Genomic DNA, 22,269 nt, shown 5'->3' on the forward strand with positions numbered 1-22,269 from the left:
TATTTGTGTATTATAATCCCAACACTCAGCAATGAGTTTTTAAAAGGCAGCAGTCCCTGGGAAAGGAGTCCAGCACAAAACTTGTCTGACCTAGCGTGCTCTACTACCTTATTCCTGAAATCTTGGCATTTATGATCCCTTTTCATCAGAAACACCATAAATGAAGTAGTTCAGCGTGTTCTTTTGCTGCCATATTTTCTGTCCTCTAGGGGGAGATCAGCAATGGTCCAGAATGCTGGACTTCATTTATTTCTCAAGATCAGAAAGGAAAAGATGTCCTAGTATTAGACATAGTGGTCAAAGTAATGAGATTAATAAAGTTGATGGCTTTTTGCAACAGAATGAAAAATTCTGTATTTAAACAGATCACTCCCACCACACAGAATAACATGCCTTTTGTTCAGAGATTTACCATGTTTAATTAGTCATTTTTTTCAGTATCTTAACCATGTAATCAATTAAATAAAGTAATAAACAAAAGTGTTCAAAGTGAGGCAATACTGTCGTTATGTTATAGTTAAATTGTGATCAGATATCTGTGGGACATGGAAAACTAAAAATAAAAGTACACCATCTTTGCTTCTCTAGCAAAATTTTAGTGCCAAATTCTGCTCTCAGATAAATTTCTATAAAGCATTGTTCACAACAGCATCCCAATAGAAGGGCATGTTCATGGTTTTAAAAAGTGCCAAAGGTCAGTAGTTGTTCTTGTATCTTAAAGGCTCAGCACACACCAAGTGGAGCCCTGGTGCCTGACTCATATCACCCCGCTGCCCTACTACATGCAGCCACAGCGTCATTCCTCTCCAACAAACTGATTTGATTTCAATAGATAATAATTTTGCTAATTTATTTTTTAACATCAATTTGCCTGCTTCAACAAATGAGAGCACAATTTGGCTGCTTTCTCAGGGAAAAGGAAGCCAACCAAACATGACTTTCACCAGGCCTCAGTTTTTGGCCCCAGATTTCAACATACACTATTACAGCAATCAAAAGAACCATAGAAATTACTTATTTTACTGTTCCTTAACACGTATCACACAGTCCTGCAGCAAGCAGAATCACAGATGAACCTCAGAACATACAGAGAGCACAACTACTACACTGGACATGAAAAGGAAATTTTATTAAACATGTTTACATAACATGAGTTGGAAGTTCATTTAAAAGCACAGGGGAGTGTTAAGACAAGTGGTCAAAATAGAAAGATACTATCGAATTATAGCTAGTTGGTTTTTGTCCACTAAGACAGAACAGGATCTAGTAGTAGTGCACCAATGCTTGAGTTCTTCCTGCTCAGCAGGTCGAGCAGTAACCAATCTGTGCCCTATGGAAAGATGGGCAGAATAATTCCCATGTGTTGAGTAATAATAAATAGTTCACTTGGTGCAGGCAGTATGTCTATGAATTAAAACCTAGTGTGTACACAGTTTCTACATGTGTTACAGCCCCACAGTAGGAATCTACACCAAAATAGTTATCAGAAGGAATTTGGTCCGTACTACATCACGTTTTCCATAGGGTAAAAAATAAAGTCCATCTATAGACATTTAGCACCAGACCCACAGACCTAGCCTGGCTAAAACCTGCAAAATGTCTATAAGAAAAATGGATGGCTTAGATTTCTTGGTTACTTCAGTATAGTAATTACGAGCAAACTGTACAAGTACATGCAACATACAAGCTGGCCTATGTGGAACTAACATACATTATTAAATAACCTTTTTTCATCTCTTTTTACAAAACGTGCATGCAGCTTTGAACAGTTCCAAGTCATGCTGCTCTATTTGTGTGATCACAAAATTCAATGGCCTGTAAAAGGAGGGGAAACATATCAATGCACCTGCAGGAATCTGCAGTTCTTCGCACATTTACAGAATATCACAAGGGATTTCAAGGCCAAGAAGAACTCAAATGAATAAAAAGCAAATTGAAATTTGATTTTTTTTTCTCCAAAAAGTAAGATATCTTGCGTTAAAAAATCAAGCCTTGTGCTTGCATCCATCTCAAAGAAATGTAAACTAAAATTTGGTAAAAACATTAGTAAGTGCAGAATATTTCAACTGGAATCTCCAGTGAAACATTGAACAACTCATACCATGCTCTATCCAGGGCACACAGGTGCGTCTGAAGCGACACACATCAGAGAAGCCTGGGTACAGCTGAAAGTGTCATATGCTCAATTCATTCCTGGTCAACATTTTGGGAAGTCAAATATACATTTATACACAGAAACATGAGTATTTCCTCTCCAATTCTAGGAGGAAAATTGCATTACCAGTAACATATTCAATGTCAAAATTAAGACTAAAGCTGCTTTATACCAGTCCCCAGCAGTAGCTGCAGAATTCTTCAAAATTCTTCCATGCAAAACATCATAAACAGAAAAATTATTTTATATATATATAATGCAAACATATCTGCTTTTTACAAAGAAAAAGTGGCACTGTGATGATTTCTATTTTTAAGAATATAACTTAGATTGGTCATTTGTTCTGGGTTCCCACGTGAAAGACTTGTAAGTACCAGAACTGAGGAACTATTTGAACTCGCTGGAATTGTAACTGTGGCTGTTGAACACTTTAACGATGCTTACAGAGATATGCTTCAGCCCTTTTTTGTTTGGTTTAGAAAAAGAAAGGAAGGGTCTCTGTTAGCATTGTGAGGACTTCTACAAAACTAGCAGAATCACGTGGCAAAAAACTAGTGGAAGTGACAAGTACAGAAAAACTGATGAAACACCAGGAAGGTAACACTGCTTGAGGGCTCTCTCAAAATGTGAAAAAACAACATTGTTAACAGAGTGAGAGCTTCCAGTTTGGGTCATCTTTGACTTAGGTCGAATCTAAATGTCCCTCTCTTTTTTAATTTTTCCTTTCTTTCTTTTTTTTTTTTTTTAATCATTATAAGCATCAGTGGTAGCTGCTAATAGATTAGCTGTATGTGATATACCTTTTTTCTGTCAATTTAAGCCATCTCTCGACAGACAGACAAACGTTTGGATAACTACTACAAGCAAAAACGGAAGTGATTGTCTCTCTCCAACAGTGTTTCTTGTCATGTGAATATCTGGTTCCAATTGTTATCCTGGGTGATGTTTTGAATAGACAGCACCTGCTACTATGATCTAATGCAGGGAGGCCCAGTTGAACTTTCCAGAGATGACTGGGAAGCCCTACGTGTCAGGGGAGTCAATGTTGGATCCACTAGTGATGAAGGTGGAAATAATTTATACCAGCCTATTACCACGCTGGACAGATCCAGTTCCTCCAGAAGGATCTGGGCAACTCCCATGAAGCATTTGTGGTCCATTCGGCCATAGTCTCCCCAGACTATTACCTGGAAGAACATAAAATCAAGGTTCATGATTGTCCTTAAATCCATGCTTATACAGGATTATATACTTAAACCTGTGCTTATGTATATCCACTCTTGTTGTTATATGTGTTAATGTAAGGACAATGTTATTCTCAAGAGTGAATGAAGTGAATGACTGCTTCCCTTTCATGGGAAAACCTCATGGCAAGGCAGGAACAACAGTCAACAAAAGAGAAATGTTTAATGCAATAAGACATTTTGCAACTCTGAAACCACAAGCCACAAGGATGTCTGTAATGGTATTTATAAAATTAAATGCTTAGTGAGTTGGAATGGATTTACACATACTCGTTAAATTTAAGTGAACATGCAAGCGATTCCCCAAATGACAGCCTAAAATGCGATTAAGAAGAAACTCACCTGAAGGACTTTACCCTGTGGACTTTCCTCAAAAACCAGTGTCTGTTGGTACAGAGGATCAAGCGTCTTCCTTGCAATTCTTGTCTTCTTCTTAGCTATACATGCTCCATTTTCCAGTAAATACACTTTAACATACGGAGCTGCAAACAGAACATCAAGAATGTTATGTTTGGACTTACAGTGCACATCTGAAATGGAGGAAAAATGCCTTAAAAGGAAGCAGAGTAGAAAGAAAATGACACACATTATTTTCATTTTATCTTCACAATTGTATAATCTGAATACAATTATATTAATAAAAAGGATGACACAGCCCACAAGAAATCAATTTGATTTTCATAAACTTTGAATGTAATGATCTAAGATCTTGCTAACAACAATTACACTTCATGTCAGTCATTTTAAAAACATTTTCTTTTTCCAGAAGTTAGCTGTCACTGACAGCTATTTTGGATTCTCTGTAAAGGCTCAGGGTCAGAGATAGTTCAAAGCAAAAGGAACCTTTAAGACTTTGCCACTCCAATGACACAGACACGAATTGCACTTTCATCTCTAGCTCCTAAAGAGATTGCAAAGTACCATCTTCACTAAATGTTATCTAAAAGAACTGTTCCAGGTTTTCAATAAGCAGTGGTTGGGGTATTGATTCTAAATCTCCTCAATAATTGTTTCTATAGGTAACTAGAACTTCAGCAAATGTCCTTATAAAAAACGATACAGTATTATTACAATATACATTATGTAAATTATTGACACTGACAGGAACACTAGCATAAGCTGCTCCCTTTTTGAAGCACTGCTGTGTACAGTTTTTTTCCATACCTGGGGTAGATTTGGAGCCAGGTTTTTGGATGAGACCACGGGCTCTAATGACTTCTACTTCTAACTGGCCTTTTTTATCCACCATTCCAATCTGGATGTCACCTGAGAGGGAGAAGAAAGAAGCCCGCATTTTAGAGAAGGAGTACAGCACAGGAGGGAAGGTATGAGTGAGAAAGAGAAAGACTAGTTTTATATTATTCTTCTGCATTACTGTGCTTGTTGTGTCTCCTGATGATCCTTTAGCTTCTCCATCCTTAAACAGGGATGAAATAATATTTACTTAGGGAGCATGGTTCCCTCTCCAGGTATACAGTTCATACCAGCTAAAAAGAGGTATTTTTTCTTCAAAAGTCTCCACCAAGCACACAGGTGACAATTTTTCAACTTTTATCAATATTCCACACACATTTTTGGTGTGACTAAAATGTCACAACATGTTAAAAAAGAAACTGTTTTCATTTCTTAACAGTCAAACTTGTTTCCTTGCCTGAGTTTTGACAAATGACATTTCCTGCAGAAAAAGGGAACTGCTTACTCTGAGACGAAGCACTATTCTGATCTAGATCAATAAAATACAAGGGCAGTAAACTATGTACTGATGCTCAAAACATTGTATCTCTGTACTTTCATATATCATGGAATCAGCTGAGTAGAAATCTAACTTAGATTAAAATAGGCCATTTAGAATAAAAAATGCACAGTATGACATGAGCAGCTACATGATACTTGAGCAAATAAATGAACTACATCCATGAAACATGTGAGAACATATATATTTGATATGTAAGCTCTGATTGTCTAAAAAAAAATCAGAAATAGCTGATCTTGAATTATAGAATTTGGGGTATGGATTTAGAGAAACAGCATTTTGAAATTAATTAGGCATGAGATTTTCATGTTTCTCTAACAGCATATGAAAGCAGTGTTTATACCTTGGTATGTGAGGTATGACAGAAAAGCAACAAAGATTGTTTTATCAATTAAACTTTGCTTGAATAAACATGTTTTGCACTAAAAATAGTTCAAAGGAAAGTTCCAACAAGCCTTTTTAATAGCACATCTCTGTCTCATATCCACAATAAAACATGCAACAGGTAACCAGAAGGGGGAGCGATAATCCAAACATCTTCAAATCGTCACTAATGAAAGGACAGCACAGAGCAGATCTTCTAAAAATTGTTTAAAACCCCGGTGGAGTGCTTTTTGTGGGCCAAAAGCACTATCTACTTGAGCCTATTGTAGATAAAGTTCTAAAGAAGTCAAAATAAACGTTTTACTCAAGTTATCTGCAGAAAAATCTTTAGTCACAAAACAAGATTAAAAAAAGAAACAGAGGAAGTGTAGACACTTATATGCATGCCAATAAAGCCATTTAGATATTTATTGGAAAAATAATCTCACTAATATATTTTCTTCCAAAATAATAATAAAAATGTTAATTTAATAAGTTCAATGTTTTATGAATGCTTTAGTAGCAGTCATTTGAATTTTTTACAGCAAGTTTTGCCTTAGAGGGTGTTCAAAGCATTCTCAATATAGTTTTCCTTCTGCTCATCAGTTGGGAAGGGAACACTCTTTTATGCAATTTTTTTTTTCTGTTTCTCTCTCCTTTTTCAGATGTGTCTCAGTAGCGCTTCCTAAAGCTGGTTTACCACGACAGTTGTATTGAAGCATTGGCCATTTATAATATCCAGCAGGAGAAATATTATTACTAGTACCAGATAATATTACTAGTATTATTAATAGGAGAAATATCATCACTATTATTGGATCAAGGACTCCTCAATTAGCATCCTAAAGCATGTCTAAGAACTGCTCATATATAAGCAAAAAAAATTAAAAAAACTCCATCCCCAAATGTGTCCAAAGATACTTATTACACAGTTTTGCACTCTGTTACTCCTTCTACAACTCATACCCTGTTCATAAACAAGCTACAGCTAATGCTGGTAAAGGAAATTGCAGACTGGTCTGGAAAACAGAGAACATCACAGATAGCCCCCAGCAGCTGTTGTAGAAAAGGACTTTGTGTCACTCATGACAATCACTGGCTTTATCACTGACTGATTGTTGATCATTGCAAATGTTTCCAGAAGTTTCACTTTCTGGAGTTAGATGAAATAAATTTGGAAAAATGTGGTTTGGCCAGAAACCCTCTGTCACATCCAATATAATCTGTGTCAAGTAAATATGAACTCTGAGCAGTTGAGATTTTGCAGCGAAATACGACAGGAGAAGTCACAATACTTTTGTGTGGGAAGTAAAACCCCTGTCTTCAAACTGCAAATAAGATTAGCCAGTACCTCAAATGGTACAAATAGTTTTTCACCCCTCTTTGGGTGCTGCCATGATAGGAACATCAGTGACTGCAGATAGGACCTTCATGTTGACAATGAAGGAAGACATTTGGTAAAAATCCTTTTGGTGCTGTAGTCTGCCAGTGTGTGCATTAGTTAGTTGTCTTATTCATTTAACAGAGGAGAACATATCATGCTTACCCATGGCAGGGGTTGCTAGTGTTTGTCGGCCTACTAACTGTGCAGGTCCCAGGCCATCGAGGAAATCACTGAACTGACTGTCAGCGCCCAGCCGTACTCCAGGAAATATTAAGCTGAAACAAAATAGAAGCTGGCTAAGCATAAGAACAGGATTGATTTCTGTCATCCTACAGTATTTACCACAAAAGTACTACTGATACAAGGCAAGCAGCTCAGGATGCACAACCACAAATCATTCTGCAGCATCAGGAATTATCTGTTTCCCAGGGACCCCAAAGCAGTGTAGAGAAACTCTGCACATCAACTTGAAGTAGTCCATAAAATAGGTCTTGCTAAGGAGGTCTCCAGGAGCAGTGAAGAGGTTCATAGGTAAAAAAACTAAGAATGACCTTGTATGAGAGAATATAAAAAGCTTCATGAAATTTCATAGCCTGTTCTTCATTAGTGAGTGTGTGATTTACATTGATCCAAACCCCATCTGCATCACTTAGAACAAACAGGGAAAACAGATGTATACACTAAATTATACATTAAACAGCTGCAGCTGTTTAATGAAGCTGTAAACTGGCAGGTAGTAGCAGTAGTGGTGATTAGAGCTAAACCTAATGCCACTCTCTAGCCAAAATATTTTGGCAGACAAATCTGTATCTGCAGTTGCTCCCCCACTCTGTCACAATACAAACTGAACACATCAGCACAGTGTATATGGAAACATTCAAGGCGAGGTTAGACAGGGCTTTGAGCAACTTCATCTTGAAGATGGCCTCCCCAGGGCAGGGGGTTAGACTAAATTACCTTCACAGGTCCTTTCCAACTCAAGCTATTCTATGATGCTATAATGTGTACTTTGCCAAGCTGCTTCCTTATATTCCATAGTGTCCACTTTTTTGTTTTTTTTTAATAGATATACAGTCTCCAAACAACAACAAAAGTAAAAAACAAAGAGAGAGAGAAAGAGTGATCCATGGTGGGAAGACTCTGCTTTGACTTCCTTAAAAAATTATGAGAAGTAAAAGAACAGTCTCTGAACCAAGTGTAGACAACGTATTCTCCAGCAGGCCATCCACCACTTCTTCTTCTTCCTCAAACGAAATTCCCTATTAGACTGCAAAAATAACAACAAACTTCCTAATAAATCCAAAAGCACATACAATTAAAAGCTTTAGTTTCTGCACATCAGCCTTGTGTGTTTCAGCCATTCAGTCCACAGTTCTTTGTAAACCTAGTAGTTGCATAAAAAAAGTCCATTCCTTTCTTGAAGACTAACTGTTCTTTCTGTGCCTGCATTAAACTTATTGACTGTCAGTGACTAAAGCTGGTCAGAAAATATATAGAATCATAAACTAGCCTGAGATGGAAAGGACCCACAAGGATCATCAAAGTCTGACTCCTGGCCCTGCACAGGACAGCCCCAAAAATCTCACCAAGTGCTTGAGAGCATCGTCCAAACACTTCTTGAACTCAGTCAGGCTTGTTGCTGTGACCACTCTCTGGGCAGAAAAACATTTTCTAACATCTAACCTAAATCTCCCCTGATTCAGCTTCATGCCATTACCTTGGCACAGCGTTTTTGTTTAGAAAATTCGTTATTTTCCAAAAGGTAAGCTTTTTCACAGAAATTTAGTTTGGATTTTTTTTAAAAATATGGTTTCTTTAGTTGGAGGAAGAAAAGAATCTCAGTGTTTTCAGTTCAAGATCAAGATACTATCTGCTTCTTTCCCCACTGGCACTATCCTTTCACTCTTGCATCTGCTATGAGATGTTTCTTGCTTGTTTCATTGGCCTTTTTTCCAAAAATTTGTTACATTTTGGCACAGGCTGACTAACAACATTGAAAATATTCCCTTGAGATCACACTTCTGGCTATACATATGATAATGAAGGTTGGAAGTACACATTAATCTTAACGTGTATTAATTCTAATCCATTAAGGGTCAAGCAAAAGAACATGACAAGGTACCTGGGGTGCAAGCACTCAGTTCACTTCTCAAGCTTGCTTTCATCACTGCCTTACTCAGAGGCTGATTCTCAAATCAGCAATTTATGGCTCTACCTTTCTGTCCTGCAGATGTCTGTTGCGACCTCCATATCCAGACCTTGGCTGCCCCAGCCCTGCCCAATCTATTTACACACGATGAGGGTGGAACAGAGGATTAAGCTGTTCCACTGAAAATGTCCTCAGCCTTAGTGCTGGGCTCCCACCTTTCCTCTCCACTGCCAACCAGGGAAACAGGCTGCCCCAGCTCCTCCCTAAAGGGTCCAGTTTATTTGGCCCTTTGTCACCAAGGTGAGTAACTGGTGCCCTACAGATTGACACTCCAGCCTAAGAGAAGGGAAGGAGAATGGCAGGGTGAAGTGTTGAAAAGGTAGAAGTAATGGCCAGTCAAGGAATCATAATGGGGAAATCACTGGGATATTTTACTCTTGTCCCTCATTCTTCATCTAGTCTTTATCTGCTTTGGTTTTGAATTAGTGATGATGGAGCCTATTTTTCTTACATGGCTCTTAAAAGTCTTAGCATTATCATAGAACTATAGAATGGTTTGGGTTTGAAGGCACCATAAAAATCAAGTTTTGATGCCTGTGCCATGCACAAGGACACCTTTCACTAGATCAGGTAGTTCAAAGCCCCATCTAACCTGGCTGTGAACACTCCTGATGATAAGCCTATCCACAATTTCTCTGGGCAACCTGTTCCAGTGTTGCAAAAGAAATTAGAGTTGTGAGAAGATCTGATGATGGAGGCACCTTTAAACAGATCCTTGCCACTGCCACCACAGCAGCCTTGGCTCTTTGTGCCTCATACAATATGCAATAGCAATTGTGGTAACACAGTAAGCATACAAAAAAGTGAAGCCAAGAAGTCCAAATCTCATTTTTTTCCAGGTCTATAACAGTGCATTTGCCCACCCCCATTTTCCCCTTTATTTGGGGAGTCATCTTCTAAGAATGCCCTGGTAACCACTACACCTTGACACATGCAGTAAGAGTCCCACTGAGAACTGTGAGGATGCTGGAATATTCCTGCATGTTTTTGTTTCATTTTTGTTCTCCTTTTCTACATATCAATCTTCAGCAGTGAATGGAAACAGCTGCCCCATTCCCCACAGCTGTCTGACTTCAGCTGATGGGGCAGCTGGGCTCTGGGTTTACAGCTCTTAATAAAAGACTTGGAAAAACTCCAAATTAAACTTTCTTTGTATCTAGTACTACTGAACAGAGTTTCATATCACAGGGATTCATATACAACATCTGAAGTTTAACTATGAGGTAATCCAAACGTATCTCAAAGAAAAAGCACCCCTGTGTTTTGTTTTGAATAATGCAGTCTTAATTTAGTTGTTTTTTGATGAACAAAATGCCTCACTGGGTGACAGGGAAAATAAGAATTCTTAAGAAGTTCTGTCTCAATTTCAATTTCCATGAAATTTGTGTTATGTACCTGAAATAGTTCAGTTTTTCAAATGTTTCAAGAGGAAGAATCTTTACACAGAGCTACTCCCTTCAGCTAGAGTTTGAGACATCCCAAGTAATGGAAAAGAAACTTCTACTTCATTAGAAACATCTCCTACATTACTGATATTTTTAATGCCACTTACTTGCCCTCGGAGCTGTAACTATTTATGCTGCCGTCAGTGGATTCTCGACTTGGCTGTCGAACCATACGACTTCTCATCTCTGCTGCCATTCCTGTTTCTGTGCTTCTCTGTATCGTGCTCTTTAGCTTCTTGCTGCCAGCCTCTGAAAGCAGAGAAAAAGAAGCAACAGTTAGAATAACACAGCAAGGCCTTCTCTTGCAGTTTTCACCCAAGAACGGTGATTTGACTTGGTCATTCTCATTTACTAACATAAAAAGACTATTCTGATTGAAGAACCAATCTCTCTTCCTCAGTTACAAACTGGAAATGACTTCTCTTTAAAAGGCTGCAACCTGAAGATCTTTATTAGGGCAAACTGTTAAAAATTAGATGTCTTGTTAATAGCCTTTACACAGTTGGAATGTAGACAGGTTGTGATACTGTCTACTAATCACAAACTTGGTAATATGCCTCTAGTCACCTTGCTAGGTTCAGTGACTGCAAAAGAAGACACAATTCTCACAGCAAATATAAAAAAGGGAAAATATCCTTTATGCATTCCACAGAAAAATGATAAATACTAAGATACTTAATATCAAAAATATAATAATGTATTTTGACTTGGCAAAATCTTACTTCTCACCACAAAATGTCTTTAAACTAAACAGTAGACTTTACAGAACATATGATCTCAGCAGTTCTGAAACAGAAAGAACTCTTGGGGAATTTGTTTGGGAAACCACAGAATAGTTAAGCTGGACAGGACCACAGTGGAGCATCTGTCTCAACTTCCCTGCTTCCTAGAACCCATTGCACAGGATTGTGTCCAAATAGTTCTTGAATATTTCCAGTGAGGAGACTCCACAACCTCTCTGGGCAGTCAGACTCTAGGCTTGCAACTGTAGGATTAGAAAGTAATGTAAATATTTTGAAATGGTTTAAAGACTTCATCCATTTGGTAAAGCTTCTATCCCACATCCTTTAAAATGCAATTTGAGTTTCACCTGGAAGTTTTCATGTTTCCCTTGAGCAAGAAGAGCTTCCAGTCCTTTACAGGTTCTCTATGCATTATGGCTGATCTAAAGTGAATTCTGCAGTCACACAGCAGAAATTAGTCTTCTAGATGATGATAGTTGTTCTCAATGATCTTTAAATTTCTTCCACCAAAGCTTCCATGTGATGCAATAAAATGTGTTGTCTTCAAACTCATTGTCGTGTTTTTCTTCAATATAGTTCAAAATATGTACTGAAAGTTCAATGGGTAACATTACTTTCTCCCAGAAAGTAATAGATTTGACAAAGTTTCACGTAAGCACATGCTACAACATTCTTCTGCATTAACTCCTTCATTTCAGCACTCCTTTATTTCCCCCTGGAAAGTCTGCATGCATATTTTTCATGATCTGCTCAGGTAAACAGATGAAAAGCAAATATTTCTTCCATCTCCACTTGCTGTGGAGACTGAATTGCTCTGAAAAAAATTTCCCCTTTCTGTCGCACATTGTTGATGTTTGAAACTGACAGATCTTGACAGATCTTATTCATCACAATAAGACTTTTGTAGCCCCCACACAGCCTGCCCATTCCCAGGGTGTTCAAACATGCTGTGGAGATCAGCTGGCCCTTGCTCTTTACGTCTGCAGAGCTGGTGCAGGGCAAGGAGAAATCATAACATAGAGCTATAAGAGTAACCTCTCTGAAGCTCTCAGGGAAACAGCAAACACGGCCAAAGTGAAAGAATTACTATATTGGGCTTAGAGGAGACATGCCCACAGTGAAAGGGGCTGAGGTTTCCCTCTTAAGCTTTTTGGACCGGAGTTTGTTTATTTACGGCCACTAAGCTGCACCCAAGTGCCTCTGTGTGGAAGAGATCAGCTACTTCCACAGATCCTTCCCTCCCTTCTAAGGCCAACAGCTCTGAGGTTTTCCCGTGGGCCACTACAGCTCATCCACATTGCCAGTCCTTGGTCAGATGAAAACACATTAACCTGTGGGGTAGAGTAGGGTAGGCAAGGCACACCAGGCTCCACTCTTGCACAGGGCAGGTGGCTGTGGGAGGGATTTGCTGGAGCTTCAGTGACTCAGTATGTAGAAACTCAGATGCTACATTTGGTCCTGAACTTTCTCTTTAAAAACTGAGGATGTGTTCAGCATATCAGTACTGATAGGCAGGATGAGCCTCAAAAATAACTCAAACAGCACCTAGGAAGTATAAGCCACATACTGAGTTGTACTCCAAAGCAGGATTTTCACATTTTCTGTTTTCTCAATCTCACTCTCTCTCTCTGTCTTGCCAGGACCTGTCTGAAACTGTGTCTGTTTCCATCTGCTCCCAGAAACCTGTGAGATTATGTGGTTTACCCCCTGCCTGCATTTCCAGAGCCAGCCAGATCAGGCAGCATCACCTGGAAGAAACAATAGGGTAGAGCCTGAAATGTGTTCAGCTGAATAGGGTTGTTTATGAGTATTCAGGGCTCAGGAAAAGTAAATGAGGAGACTCTAGAGGTGGCTACAAGACCACCATGGTCTTGGCACAAATTGGTTAAGATATGTTGTTCTTGACCACCTGGACAACATAGTGGGTGCTGAAATTTAGCAGTGAGAGCCAGGTTGTTGGGACAGATAACAAATACAGTAATAGAAATAATCACTGTAGAAATATCCATTCATTAAATTACAAAAATTACTATTTTAGCTTTGAGCCACAGTAGAGATTGAAAATAGCAGATAGATTTTTTTTTCAAAGAGTAATGTTACATTGTCATGGATAACATTGGTACTGTTGTTTAAACACACTTTTTTGCTCCACAGATTTGAAAAACACAGACCCTGAAGTAGGAATCCCTGTGCATGGCCAAAACCTTGTCTAGCTGAGCAGCAACTACCAGATTGTCTTTTCCCAAGTACTTTTCAAGTCACTGCTCTCTGTCTTACAGTTCCAGATTCTACTTCTTTCTCTTTTCTCATCAGCATTTTTAGTTTTCAGGTTGAAGAATCAAAAGCATCCTTTTGCCTCCCCTTATGACTGCTATTAATACACACAGTTTCCCAGGAAAAACAGAGCCCTCCAATTTATTTACTTTTATAACCTCAGTCTTAATATTCTGAAGTACAATCATAAATATTATAGTAACCCAACAGAATGATGAAACACAATGAAACACAACATGAGCTTTATGGCATAGAGAAAATTGCTTTTGCCCACTGATAAGAATCAAAATACTTGTTGCACAGGTTTTGAAAGTTTTAACCTTGGTCACTTATGCATCTTATTATATCTTACATGATATAATACATAATATTTTCAATTTGAACACAAAAGGTCAAGAAATGGCTTCTCTTGTTAGTCAGCTCTTCTAAACTTCTCAGCATAACCTAGTCCTGGGAGGGAGGGAGGGAGGGAGGGGGTGCTTAACATGCAGATGAGTTGGGAACTGCTGCTGTTTCTAAAGGTGCCTTGCTAAAGTGAACTCACTCTGCGGTACAATTCCAGCCCTGCCTTGACTGCACAATGAAATAAGGGATCCAAACAAATACAAGTGTTTTCCCTGCTATTGATAAGACTTCTTTTAGACAACTTCCACTTTCCTCTTATATTACTTTTAATCTAACAGCTCTGCATATTTCTTTGGAATGCTTTCTTCACATGAATAATACAAGTTCATTAAATATTCAAGTTCAATATCTGTGCTATTACATACTGAGATTTTCTGCTCTTGTCAGGGTGTTTATTGGAGAATGCTTGCTCCAAATCTTTATTAGTTTGATATGTACAATCAAATTTCATAATACATTACAGTTATTTGCATGCACTGTGTAAATTACACTATATTTGTTGTGCAGACTGAGGATGTCTCTACACTGAACATCATTTAGATGTAAAATTTACTCCAAATGGTCTCTGTGCTTCTCGGCTGTGTTAATTGTGTAAGGATTTCTTCATGCAGGAATGCAGACTGATGTGCATAAACTACATGTAAACAGCTGGCTTAACGAGTAAAAGAAAGAAAAAAACTACTAAAAAGCAAATGTGATGAATATTTTTTCAGATTTAATAATTGATGCCAAAGCATCACAGAGCAGCCACCTGCAGCTGTGAAATACACACAGCTTGTAAGCATTTTGCAATTAATCAACAGGCATTTTGCAATTAATCAACAGGTTGTAGCAGTCCTGCTATAACACGCTGATGAGCATGTGTAATGTGCTATTTCCATCTACTTATTATAAATATAGCCTATAGTGATTCCTGTTTGCTCTGACAAGAACTTGGCCCCTGATTTTGCTTTTCCCCAACAAAGTAAGTTAACAAAGACCAGGACCTGAGTAACCGAGTGCAGCAAAAAGCAACTGTGCTCTACCTTATATCTGCACAAAATATCAAAGCATCTGATGTGTTCCAAATTTCTGTACATCCTAATCACTCTGAAGTCTAGGAGCCAGGAGCTATAACTAACAGAATTATAGTGAGAGGGTCAATGATATTATCTAGAGGTTTAAGGTGGCCTACTACAGGTACCTCAAAGCTAGCTTTACATTCTAAATGTAAGTCCAATTTAGAGAGGACAATGCCAGACACCCCCCCTCGCAGCCCTGCCACACTTAGCCAGGGCACGGCTGCACATGGCATCACCGTTGGCCTGGCTTTTCCTCTGTGCTCCATGTGGTACCTGGAGGCAGTTACTACATTTTGCTCTTGTTTCAGTTCAGAAGTCTGAAATGATGAGGGGCTGCTGGAGCAAGGCTTTCATCCAAGGTGCCAAGGTACATATTTCATGCCATGGGTCAAGGCTAGGGGACATACAAGAAATGTGCAAGGACGTGAGCTTGGCAGCTCAGTCAATAGGACAGTATTAGAGACCACTGCAGGGCAGAGACACAAGTCTCTGTGTGCTGCCTATGGGGAGAGGTGCCTTAAGAGTGCATTGTCCAGAACAGTACCTGAGGGCAACTAATTGGTTAGCACCCAAAGAAGCAAATTCACACACATGCAGCAGCCAGGTATGTGAGAATTTATGACTGGTTCAAAAGAACACACCAGAGAACAAAGCATTAGTGGATTTAGCACCACTGCTAAATCCACTAATGAAAGGGAGCATAAGAAGTGGCATTGCAGGGCTCAAGGGCAATTCAATTGCAGTATCAAGTATGCTCCTGCATCCAAAGAAAGCCTAAAAGGACTACAGCTCCAAGCCAGCTCTGAGAGAAACCTGGCAGGACTGTGACCATATGGTTGGTGTGCACACTGACTGTGTGAGACACCAACGAGATTGTGTCAACTGAATAGCAAGGGTCAACCTCAAAGATCTATAAAAGAAAAGCCAAGGGGCATAATTCCTTCTGGACCTTTCTGATGTGTTAGTGACTTTAAAACTTCAAATTTAGCTGCTCAGAGACCTGCTGGGTTACAATTTCTGCAGCATCCCCCTCACTTTGCATGTAGTGCTTTTAAACAACATTGAAAAAGTGCGCCTTGGCTTATGGTCTTACAACACAGACAGAAGAAAAAGAATACATAGTTCAAAGAGCATTTGATTTTTAAATGTGTACATCTCTCAGATGAACTCAGCAGTACTTTGATCACTACGACTGAAAGTGAATAGCGACTATGGACAGAAGAGAAATAGTAAAAAAAATTGACATTTAAATACAAATTTCAACAATACGAGTTTCTAGACTTTATATCATGCAATATTCCCCTTTACTTTCAATTCTGTATATTGTGCAATACTCTCCAGAATATAATGCTCTTTGTAAAAAGATGTGAAATGTTGCAGTAATTGTCTTTTAAGTGTTTCTTCCAAATAGCACGCAAAACATTCAAAGAAAGGAGAATGCTGTTGATATTCTGTTAGATCCTGAGTTTTAAAATCCAAATATAAACCATCATATATTTTTTCCCATTTCTATTTATTAAAGCAAATCTACAAAAAAATTATATAAATTACAAAACCTTCTCAAAAGAATATTTACCTTTTCAGCCGGGATAATTCATTGATAAGAAATTTTATCAGAAGTTTGGAATAAACTGTATCTCAAAACTCTATTTATAAAGTCACAAACTCATCTGGCAAACACTTTTCACTCCCAATACTTTCAGATTATACATAAAAGATAATGCAATTAGTCCCTTAATATACACAATATATTTTTCTGACATATGGAGAGCAAAGGAACAATCACCAAAGGAGCAAAGCACCAATCCTAAGAGAAGGAGACTTCACTGAATTGATGTCAATGGTTGTATCAATCTTTGATGGCATTTTAGATAGTGTACATACAACAGAATCTCACCTTTTGACTGTATTTTTCACTGAAAATCAAACTTGGAGAGTCAGACTCTTAACAGTTTTAGATTTAAAAGTAACTTATCCAACAGCTCCTAGTGGCTTGCATGAAACAGAAGTAGCACTTTGAGAGCAAATGACAGGAACAGTGCAAAGCATCAAAACAAAAGCAAACAAGTGGAAAATCAGGCCATTTTTTACTAGCTGACAGTGGTCTCAAAACTTTAAGCAAATGTTTTTATAAATTGTATCTCCTTTAGATATTTTAGACATATTTACTGAAAAAAATAAAAGAAGAAAAGTAGAAACAAGCATGTGTTTTATATGTTTATTCTGATACTTATGATTTTTTCATGTCAGGGAAGAAAATCTGTGTTTAATCAGGACATATGTATCTTAAGGCAAAGCAAGGATTTCTGGTCAGAAAAAGATCAGTTATAGCTTCTGAAATTTATGAAGATTAATCGTTTTGTCCACATACTTCCAATGAAGAGAAAAGAGCCACTCTCTGTCAGCCAAAATGAGGCAATCAAAGATGATCTATAGCAACGAGTTTCTATTTCTGGCATTGTGCTAAGCATATTTTATAAACACACAGAAATGAAAGCATCTTAATTACCTTCTTCACACGTATGCAAAGAGCTATACAAAACCAGAATATGTCAGTGAAGCTGGTAATAGGTACATGCCTTGTTCTTCAACTCCTAAAGCCTATTGAAATGAAATTTAATTATTAAAACAAAAAAAAAAACATGTTTCCAACAAATTATTTACTATATAAACAGTTTATAAAATATCAAGCACTCTTCTCATATACTCTTGGCTTTTTTGTTAGATGGGAGGAGAATGTGAGACAGAGCAAAATAAGAAGCTCAGGAGAGCTGTAAGTACTTCAATAGTAACATTTTTAATTTAAAACACAGTCCTATATTACAACATTATTCACAACCAGCCAAGCCCTGTCAGAGAACTGACATATGGTAAAGAGATAACATTTGTCCAAGGCAAGGGTGCTGGGTCACAGCTTGCAGCTAATACAGCAGGGGAAAATGAACTGCAATGCAGAAAAAAAAAGGAGATTTTTCAGATAAACCAAATCAATGTTTCATTTAATTAGGAATTTATACATATTTCAATAACTTGATGTCTTTTGTGGTTTTAGGCAGCTGTTACAATTTTAGTAAATTTGAGACCTTTTAAGCAAGTCTTCACAATTACAAAGAGTTCAGTATCTCTTATTAAAACATGACATTGTAATTAATAAAAGACAATATTTTACAGGATGATACCACCAATATGACAATATATAAGCCATCAATAGTAAAGAAATTCACTGCTACTATGCATCTTCCAAAAATTTCCTGAGAACTATGTGCTGTACATGATGGCAGCCCAAAGTCTACTTATTTCAATAACCTCCAAAAATCTGTAAATTGAAACACTGTCAAAACCACTAGTGCTAAAGTATCCTCCAGTAAAAAATGTTACATGCCTTTTTGTACAGTTGAGAAGTTTCTGAGTAATAGATCAACCTAATACAATTACACAGCATACTAATCAGGAGACATTACAGCTTCAGAAACAGTCCCTTCCTTTTCATCTCAATTACCAACAGTGAAATGATCTGAAAATGCTTTACCTTTTCAGTAGTTTGATTTGCTCCAACTGCAACTTTCAAGCACTCTAAGTATTATTTTACCGCTACCAGGAACTCCCAGGTAAATATCACACTTCCCTTTAAAAATGTTAGTAACCTGCCTTTAAGAGATCATTTCTAATGTATCAGATCAACGCTGTACCCCACCGACTCCGTTTTTTCTTTAGTGACTGTAGCATTGCAAAGCTGTAACTCCAGACTACCATACATTGCTAAAGCAAGACTCGTGAACAGGCTCACCATGGTAAAACACAGAAAATACAAGCTTACCTTTGGTTTAAGCAAAATTAAACATTGGCTATGATATAATCCTTAGCAAGCAGCCAGCACCTAAAGCAGCTTCACCTTTGTTTAAATAACTTGTGCAGTTTCTGGGTAGAATAAATCTTTGGGGTCCTGGCGTTGCCTCTCCCTCGTTATCCTGTAACCACTTGGCACGGCAGCACTGCGAGGAATGATCAACTTGCTTCACTCACAAGTTCCTTTTACAACTGTGATTACATTACAGGGCCTTGCAGAGAAAAAAGGACTGAACTACCTGCCAGCTAGCACTTCGTAATATATTGCTGAAAGGTTAAAAAATTCAGTCAGCACTGCATTTTCCAGAGCACAAAATATTCTAAGCAACCTTGGTCAATGGTCATGCATTATTTTAATGCTCCTGGTCAAAATTTGATGAGGAGTCAGATAAATTCAGAATCACATTTCTCTGTCCCGGTGATTTTGACTCATTTTGCATGAATTTGGTACAAAACCACCTGAAACACTGTAAACCTGAGAAAACATCAAATTAGCATTAAATATTAAGTTATACTTATGCAGCAGAAAAGTCTAAATGATGTTACTGTCTTAGAGGGACTTGAGCACAGCAGAGTTAAAAAGTTTCACTACCTCTGAAATGCCCATGTGCATTCTGAGAACATAACTTCATTTTTTAATTGCTCCTTTCATCTTTAAACTTCCTTTTGACATAGAAACAGACTTTGCAATATTTGTTTCTATGTCAAAATTTTCTGTTTCTGGCATACCCTATTCTGAAAATGTATTATACTTTCATTTTGCTATTTGTTAAGAATCAACTGGCATTTGAAATTGTAGGGACCAATGTACCTTCTCAGGGTGATTACAGCGAGAAAGGAAAAAGGAAATTACTCAGCATTTGTCAAGCCAAAATATGAGCATTATTTCAAACAGAATTATAATGAAGAAAAAATTAAAATGTGCACAATACAGTTCTGTAGATCTTCAAGTTATGGTAAAGTTCTGGTTATTTCAAGCATCATAAAATAATTAAGGAGAAAAATGCCACAAATTAAATTGTTCCTTTCAGCTAGTAAACACATAACAGATTTAAGTAACACAAAACACATTTAAGATTGCAAATACTGTAGAGGTGACAAACTCAAAATCCTCCCTGGTAGTGATGCAGTATATCTCATGTCACTCCTATGCAGAAATGTCCATGTATTCTCATTGCTTAGGCACAGATTTCCTACTTAGTGCAATAGTTGAAGTTATCTTCTTGATAATTTTAGAAACTATGCTTAGAAGATGATATTACCTTTTTGAAAAATACATAGCTGTATGGTATGTAATTCTCTCATGATGTGTGTTAAATTTAAAAAAAAAAACCACAAACAAAAAACCCCAAAATATGATTAAATGGAAAGATTTATCTCAATACAATACCATGGTGGGAATGAAATGCTGATGTTGGGAGCTGCTAATGTGTTCATGTCAGTCTCCCAAGACCTGTGTTCAGCCTGCACCTGGCAAAGGCTCCAGGACCTGCCTGCCACCTTGAGCAGTTTTACACAAAGCACTGCACTTGTGGCAAGAGCACAGAAGTTCCATCTCACACAGGTTTTTGCTTAGGGAAACTCCACAGAGCTTTAAAGTTGAAATAAAAAACACATAGGAGGAAAGCTCCGTGGCTCTGTAGCCTCTCAGAAAGCTCCTTGGGTCAGAGCCTTTCCTCCTTTATGTTTCTTCTCCTAATCCCAGGAAAAATCATTCCAAATATTTCTTATTTGTAGGGCCAAATCCCCTTTCCAGGATTAAAATTGTTTGACTTATTCTTCTGGATGTGTAACACAAAGGCTGACCAAAGACTTGGCTTGTTCTTCCACCACTGAATCCTGAAATATTAAACTCTCTACAAAGTAAATTTTTCTTGGTAGCCTCCAAAGTACCACACCTCAAATAAGCTTTTATTTAAACTTTCTACAAATTTAGAAAAAATTTTGCATGTTGTTTTTGCAACCTTGTTTGCACTGCTGTCCCTTGTACCACCATCAGTGATCCCACAGAAGTTTCAGCTATAGTAAACTATAACTATGCTCTTTTTCAGCCAAAGTACCTGTGCTCATGCTTACTTTGCTTTTGAATTGCTTTTAAAGTGTAACTACCTAAAGTTCCAAGCCAGCTAGGTTGTGATGACGTACAGACAATGCCTCTCACCTTTGAGGTCAGCCCAGGTAATAACTTCCAGAAAGGAGGTTAAAAACTCAGGACATGCTCTTTCTTTTGATCAACTAGAGTTCAAATCCAGCTAATAGTGGTCCTGTGCAAAAATTTATCTTTTGAAATAGCTTTTTATTCACAGTAGTAGTTAAGACAGGTAAGTAGTGAGCGAGACAGTCACTTAATGCTTCCATTTCCAAAGAGCTTTTTGTGGCATTACTCTCAGTCTGGTTTGCATTAGTTACAGCCATCTGTGGGTAAAAACATCTACGCCTTGGGCAGCGGATCTGTGCTGGATAAACACTGCATAACTCTAAGATATAATTGTTCCCTTTGTGTTTATATTATTGAAAGTGGACAACTGCACACAAAGACCTGCTTCAGAGACACATCGTTCAGCCAAACTTCCCAAATGAATGCTCCAGCATAACTCTGCCATGAAATCCTAAGGTTTGTATGTTTATTATCAAATATGTCTGAGGAAAACACTACTGACAAGATGTAAAAGTTCAGCTGTGTCACAGACAGACACCAGCACAGAAAACCTGTCATCAGTATTGCTTTGATCTCTGGGCTAGGTAGGGAGCAGTGTGAGACAGCAGGATTTTCTGTAACACCTTGCATTTTGCCATCAAAGACAATTACAGGTTATTTTTGCAGTCCCTATGGCTGCTCATTTCTCATTTCCCCAGCTCTCCTCTCTTGGTTACAAACCTTGCTTAGCAAGGAAGCACTTGACTGTCTCAAAGGAGAAGCAGATGAGACAACAGTCAACAGACATGAGGTAAAAAGCACACCAATACAGGAAGAGTTGATCTGTGATTTCCCTAGTAAATGACTAAATGACAAATCTAAATGACTAAATTTTTTACTACAAAGCAAGATTTTTTATTGTTTTATAATAGATTTAGCCTATAAATAATCTGTTACAAACATGATAAAAAGCTAAGAGAAATATAAGTACAAGGGAGAATTAGCCATATATATAATAAAATAATATTTGAGAGTATCTGAATTACAGCCAATAAATAGAAGCAGAGAGTGAGCATTTACAAAATTTTAAAGCCCTTTCAAATACAAGGCAGAATGAGATGGAGGAAAAAAAAGTAGTGCTAATACAGCCTATCTCTACAGAAAAAAAAAACCTGATTCCCTCCCAAACTTCTAGATATTTCTGAAGTGAAAACACTTCCAAACTTCTGTGCCAACTAAAAGAGAACATT

The 22,269-nt window shown here is 37.8% G+C and overlaps 1 protein-coding gene across 20 annotated transcripts in view; it reads right to left on the minus strand.

The window, feature by feature from the left end:
• Window positions 1–1,110: 1,110 nt before the first annotated feature.
• RIMS1 (regulating synaptic membrane exocytosis 1) overlaps window positions 1,111–22,269 on the minus strand; it is a 306,477-nt gene continuing 285,318 nt past the window's right edge. For all 20 annotated transcript variants that reach the window (XM_059469483.1, XM_059469463.1, XM_059469472.1 and 17 more), the window contains 5 exons: window positions 10,661–10,802; window positions 7,062–7,174; window positions 4,564–4,665; window positions 3,742–3,881; window positions 1,111–3,342 (listed from right to left, as the gene is read on the minus strand). In XM_059469483.1, coding sequence (XP_059325466.1) covers window positions 3,124–3,342; window positions 3,742–3,881; window positions 4,564–4,665; window positions 7,062–7,174; window positions 10,661–10,802 — 716 coding nt within the window. In that variant the 3' untranslated portion in view covers window positions 1,111–3,123. The remainder of the gene's footprint in view (window positions 3,343–3,741; window positions 3,882–4,563; window positions 4,666–7,061; window positions 7,175–10,660; window positions 10,803–22,269) is intronic.

This window comes from Ammospiza nelsoni, chromosome 3 (genome assembly GCF_027579445.1).
Source record: "Ammospiza nelsoni isolate bAmmNel1 chromosome 3, bAmmNel1.pri, whole genome shotgun sequence".
In the NCBI taxonomy this organism is placed as follows: Eukaryota; Metazoa; Chordata; class Aves; order Passeriformes; family Passerellidae; genus Ammospiza; species Ammospiza nelsoni.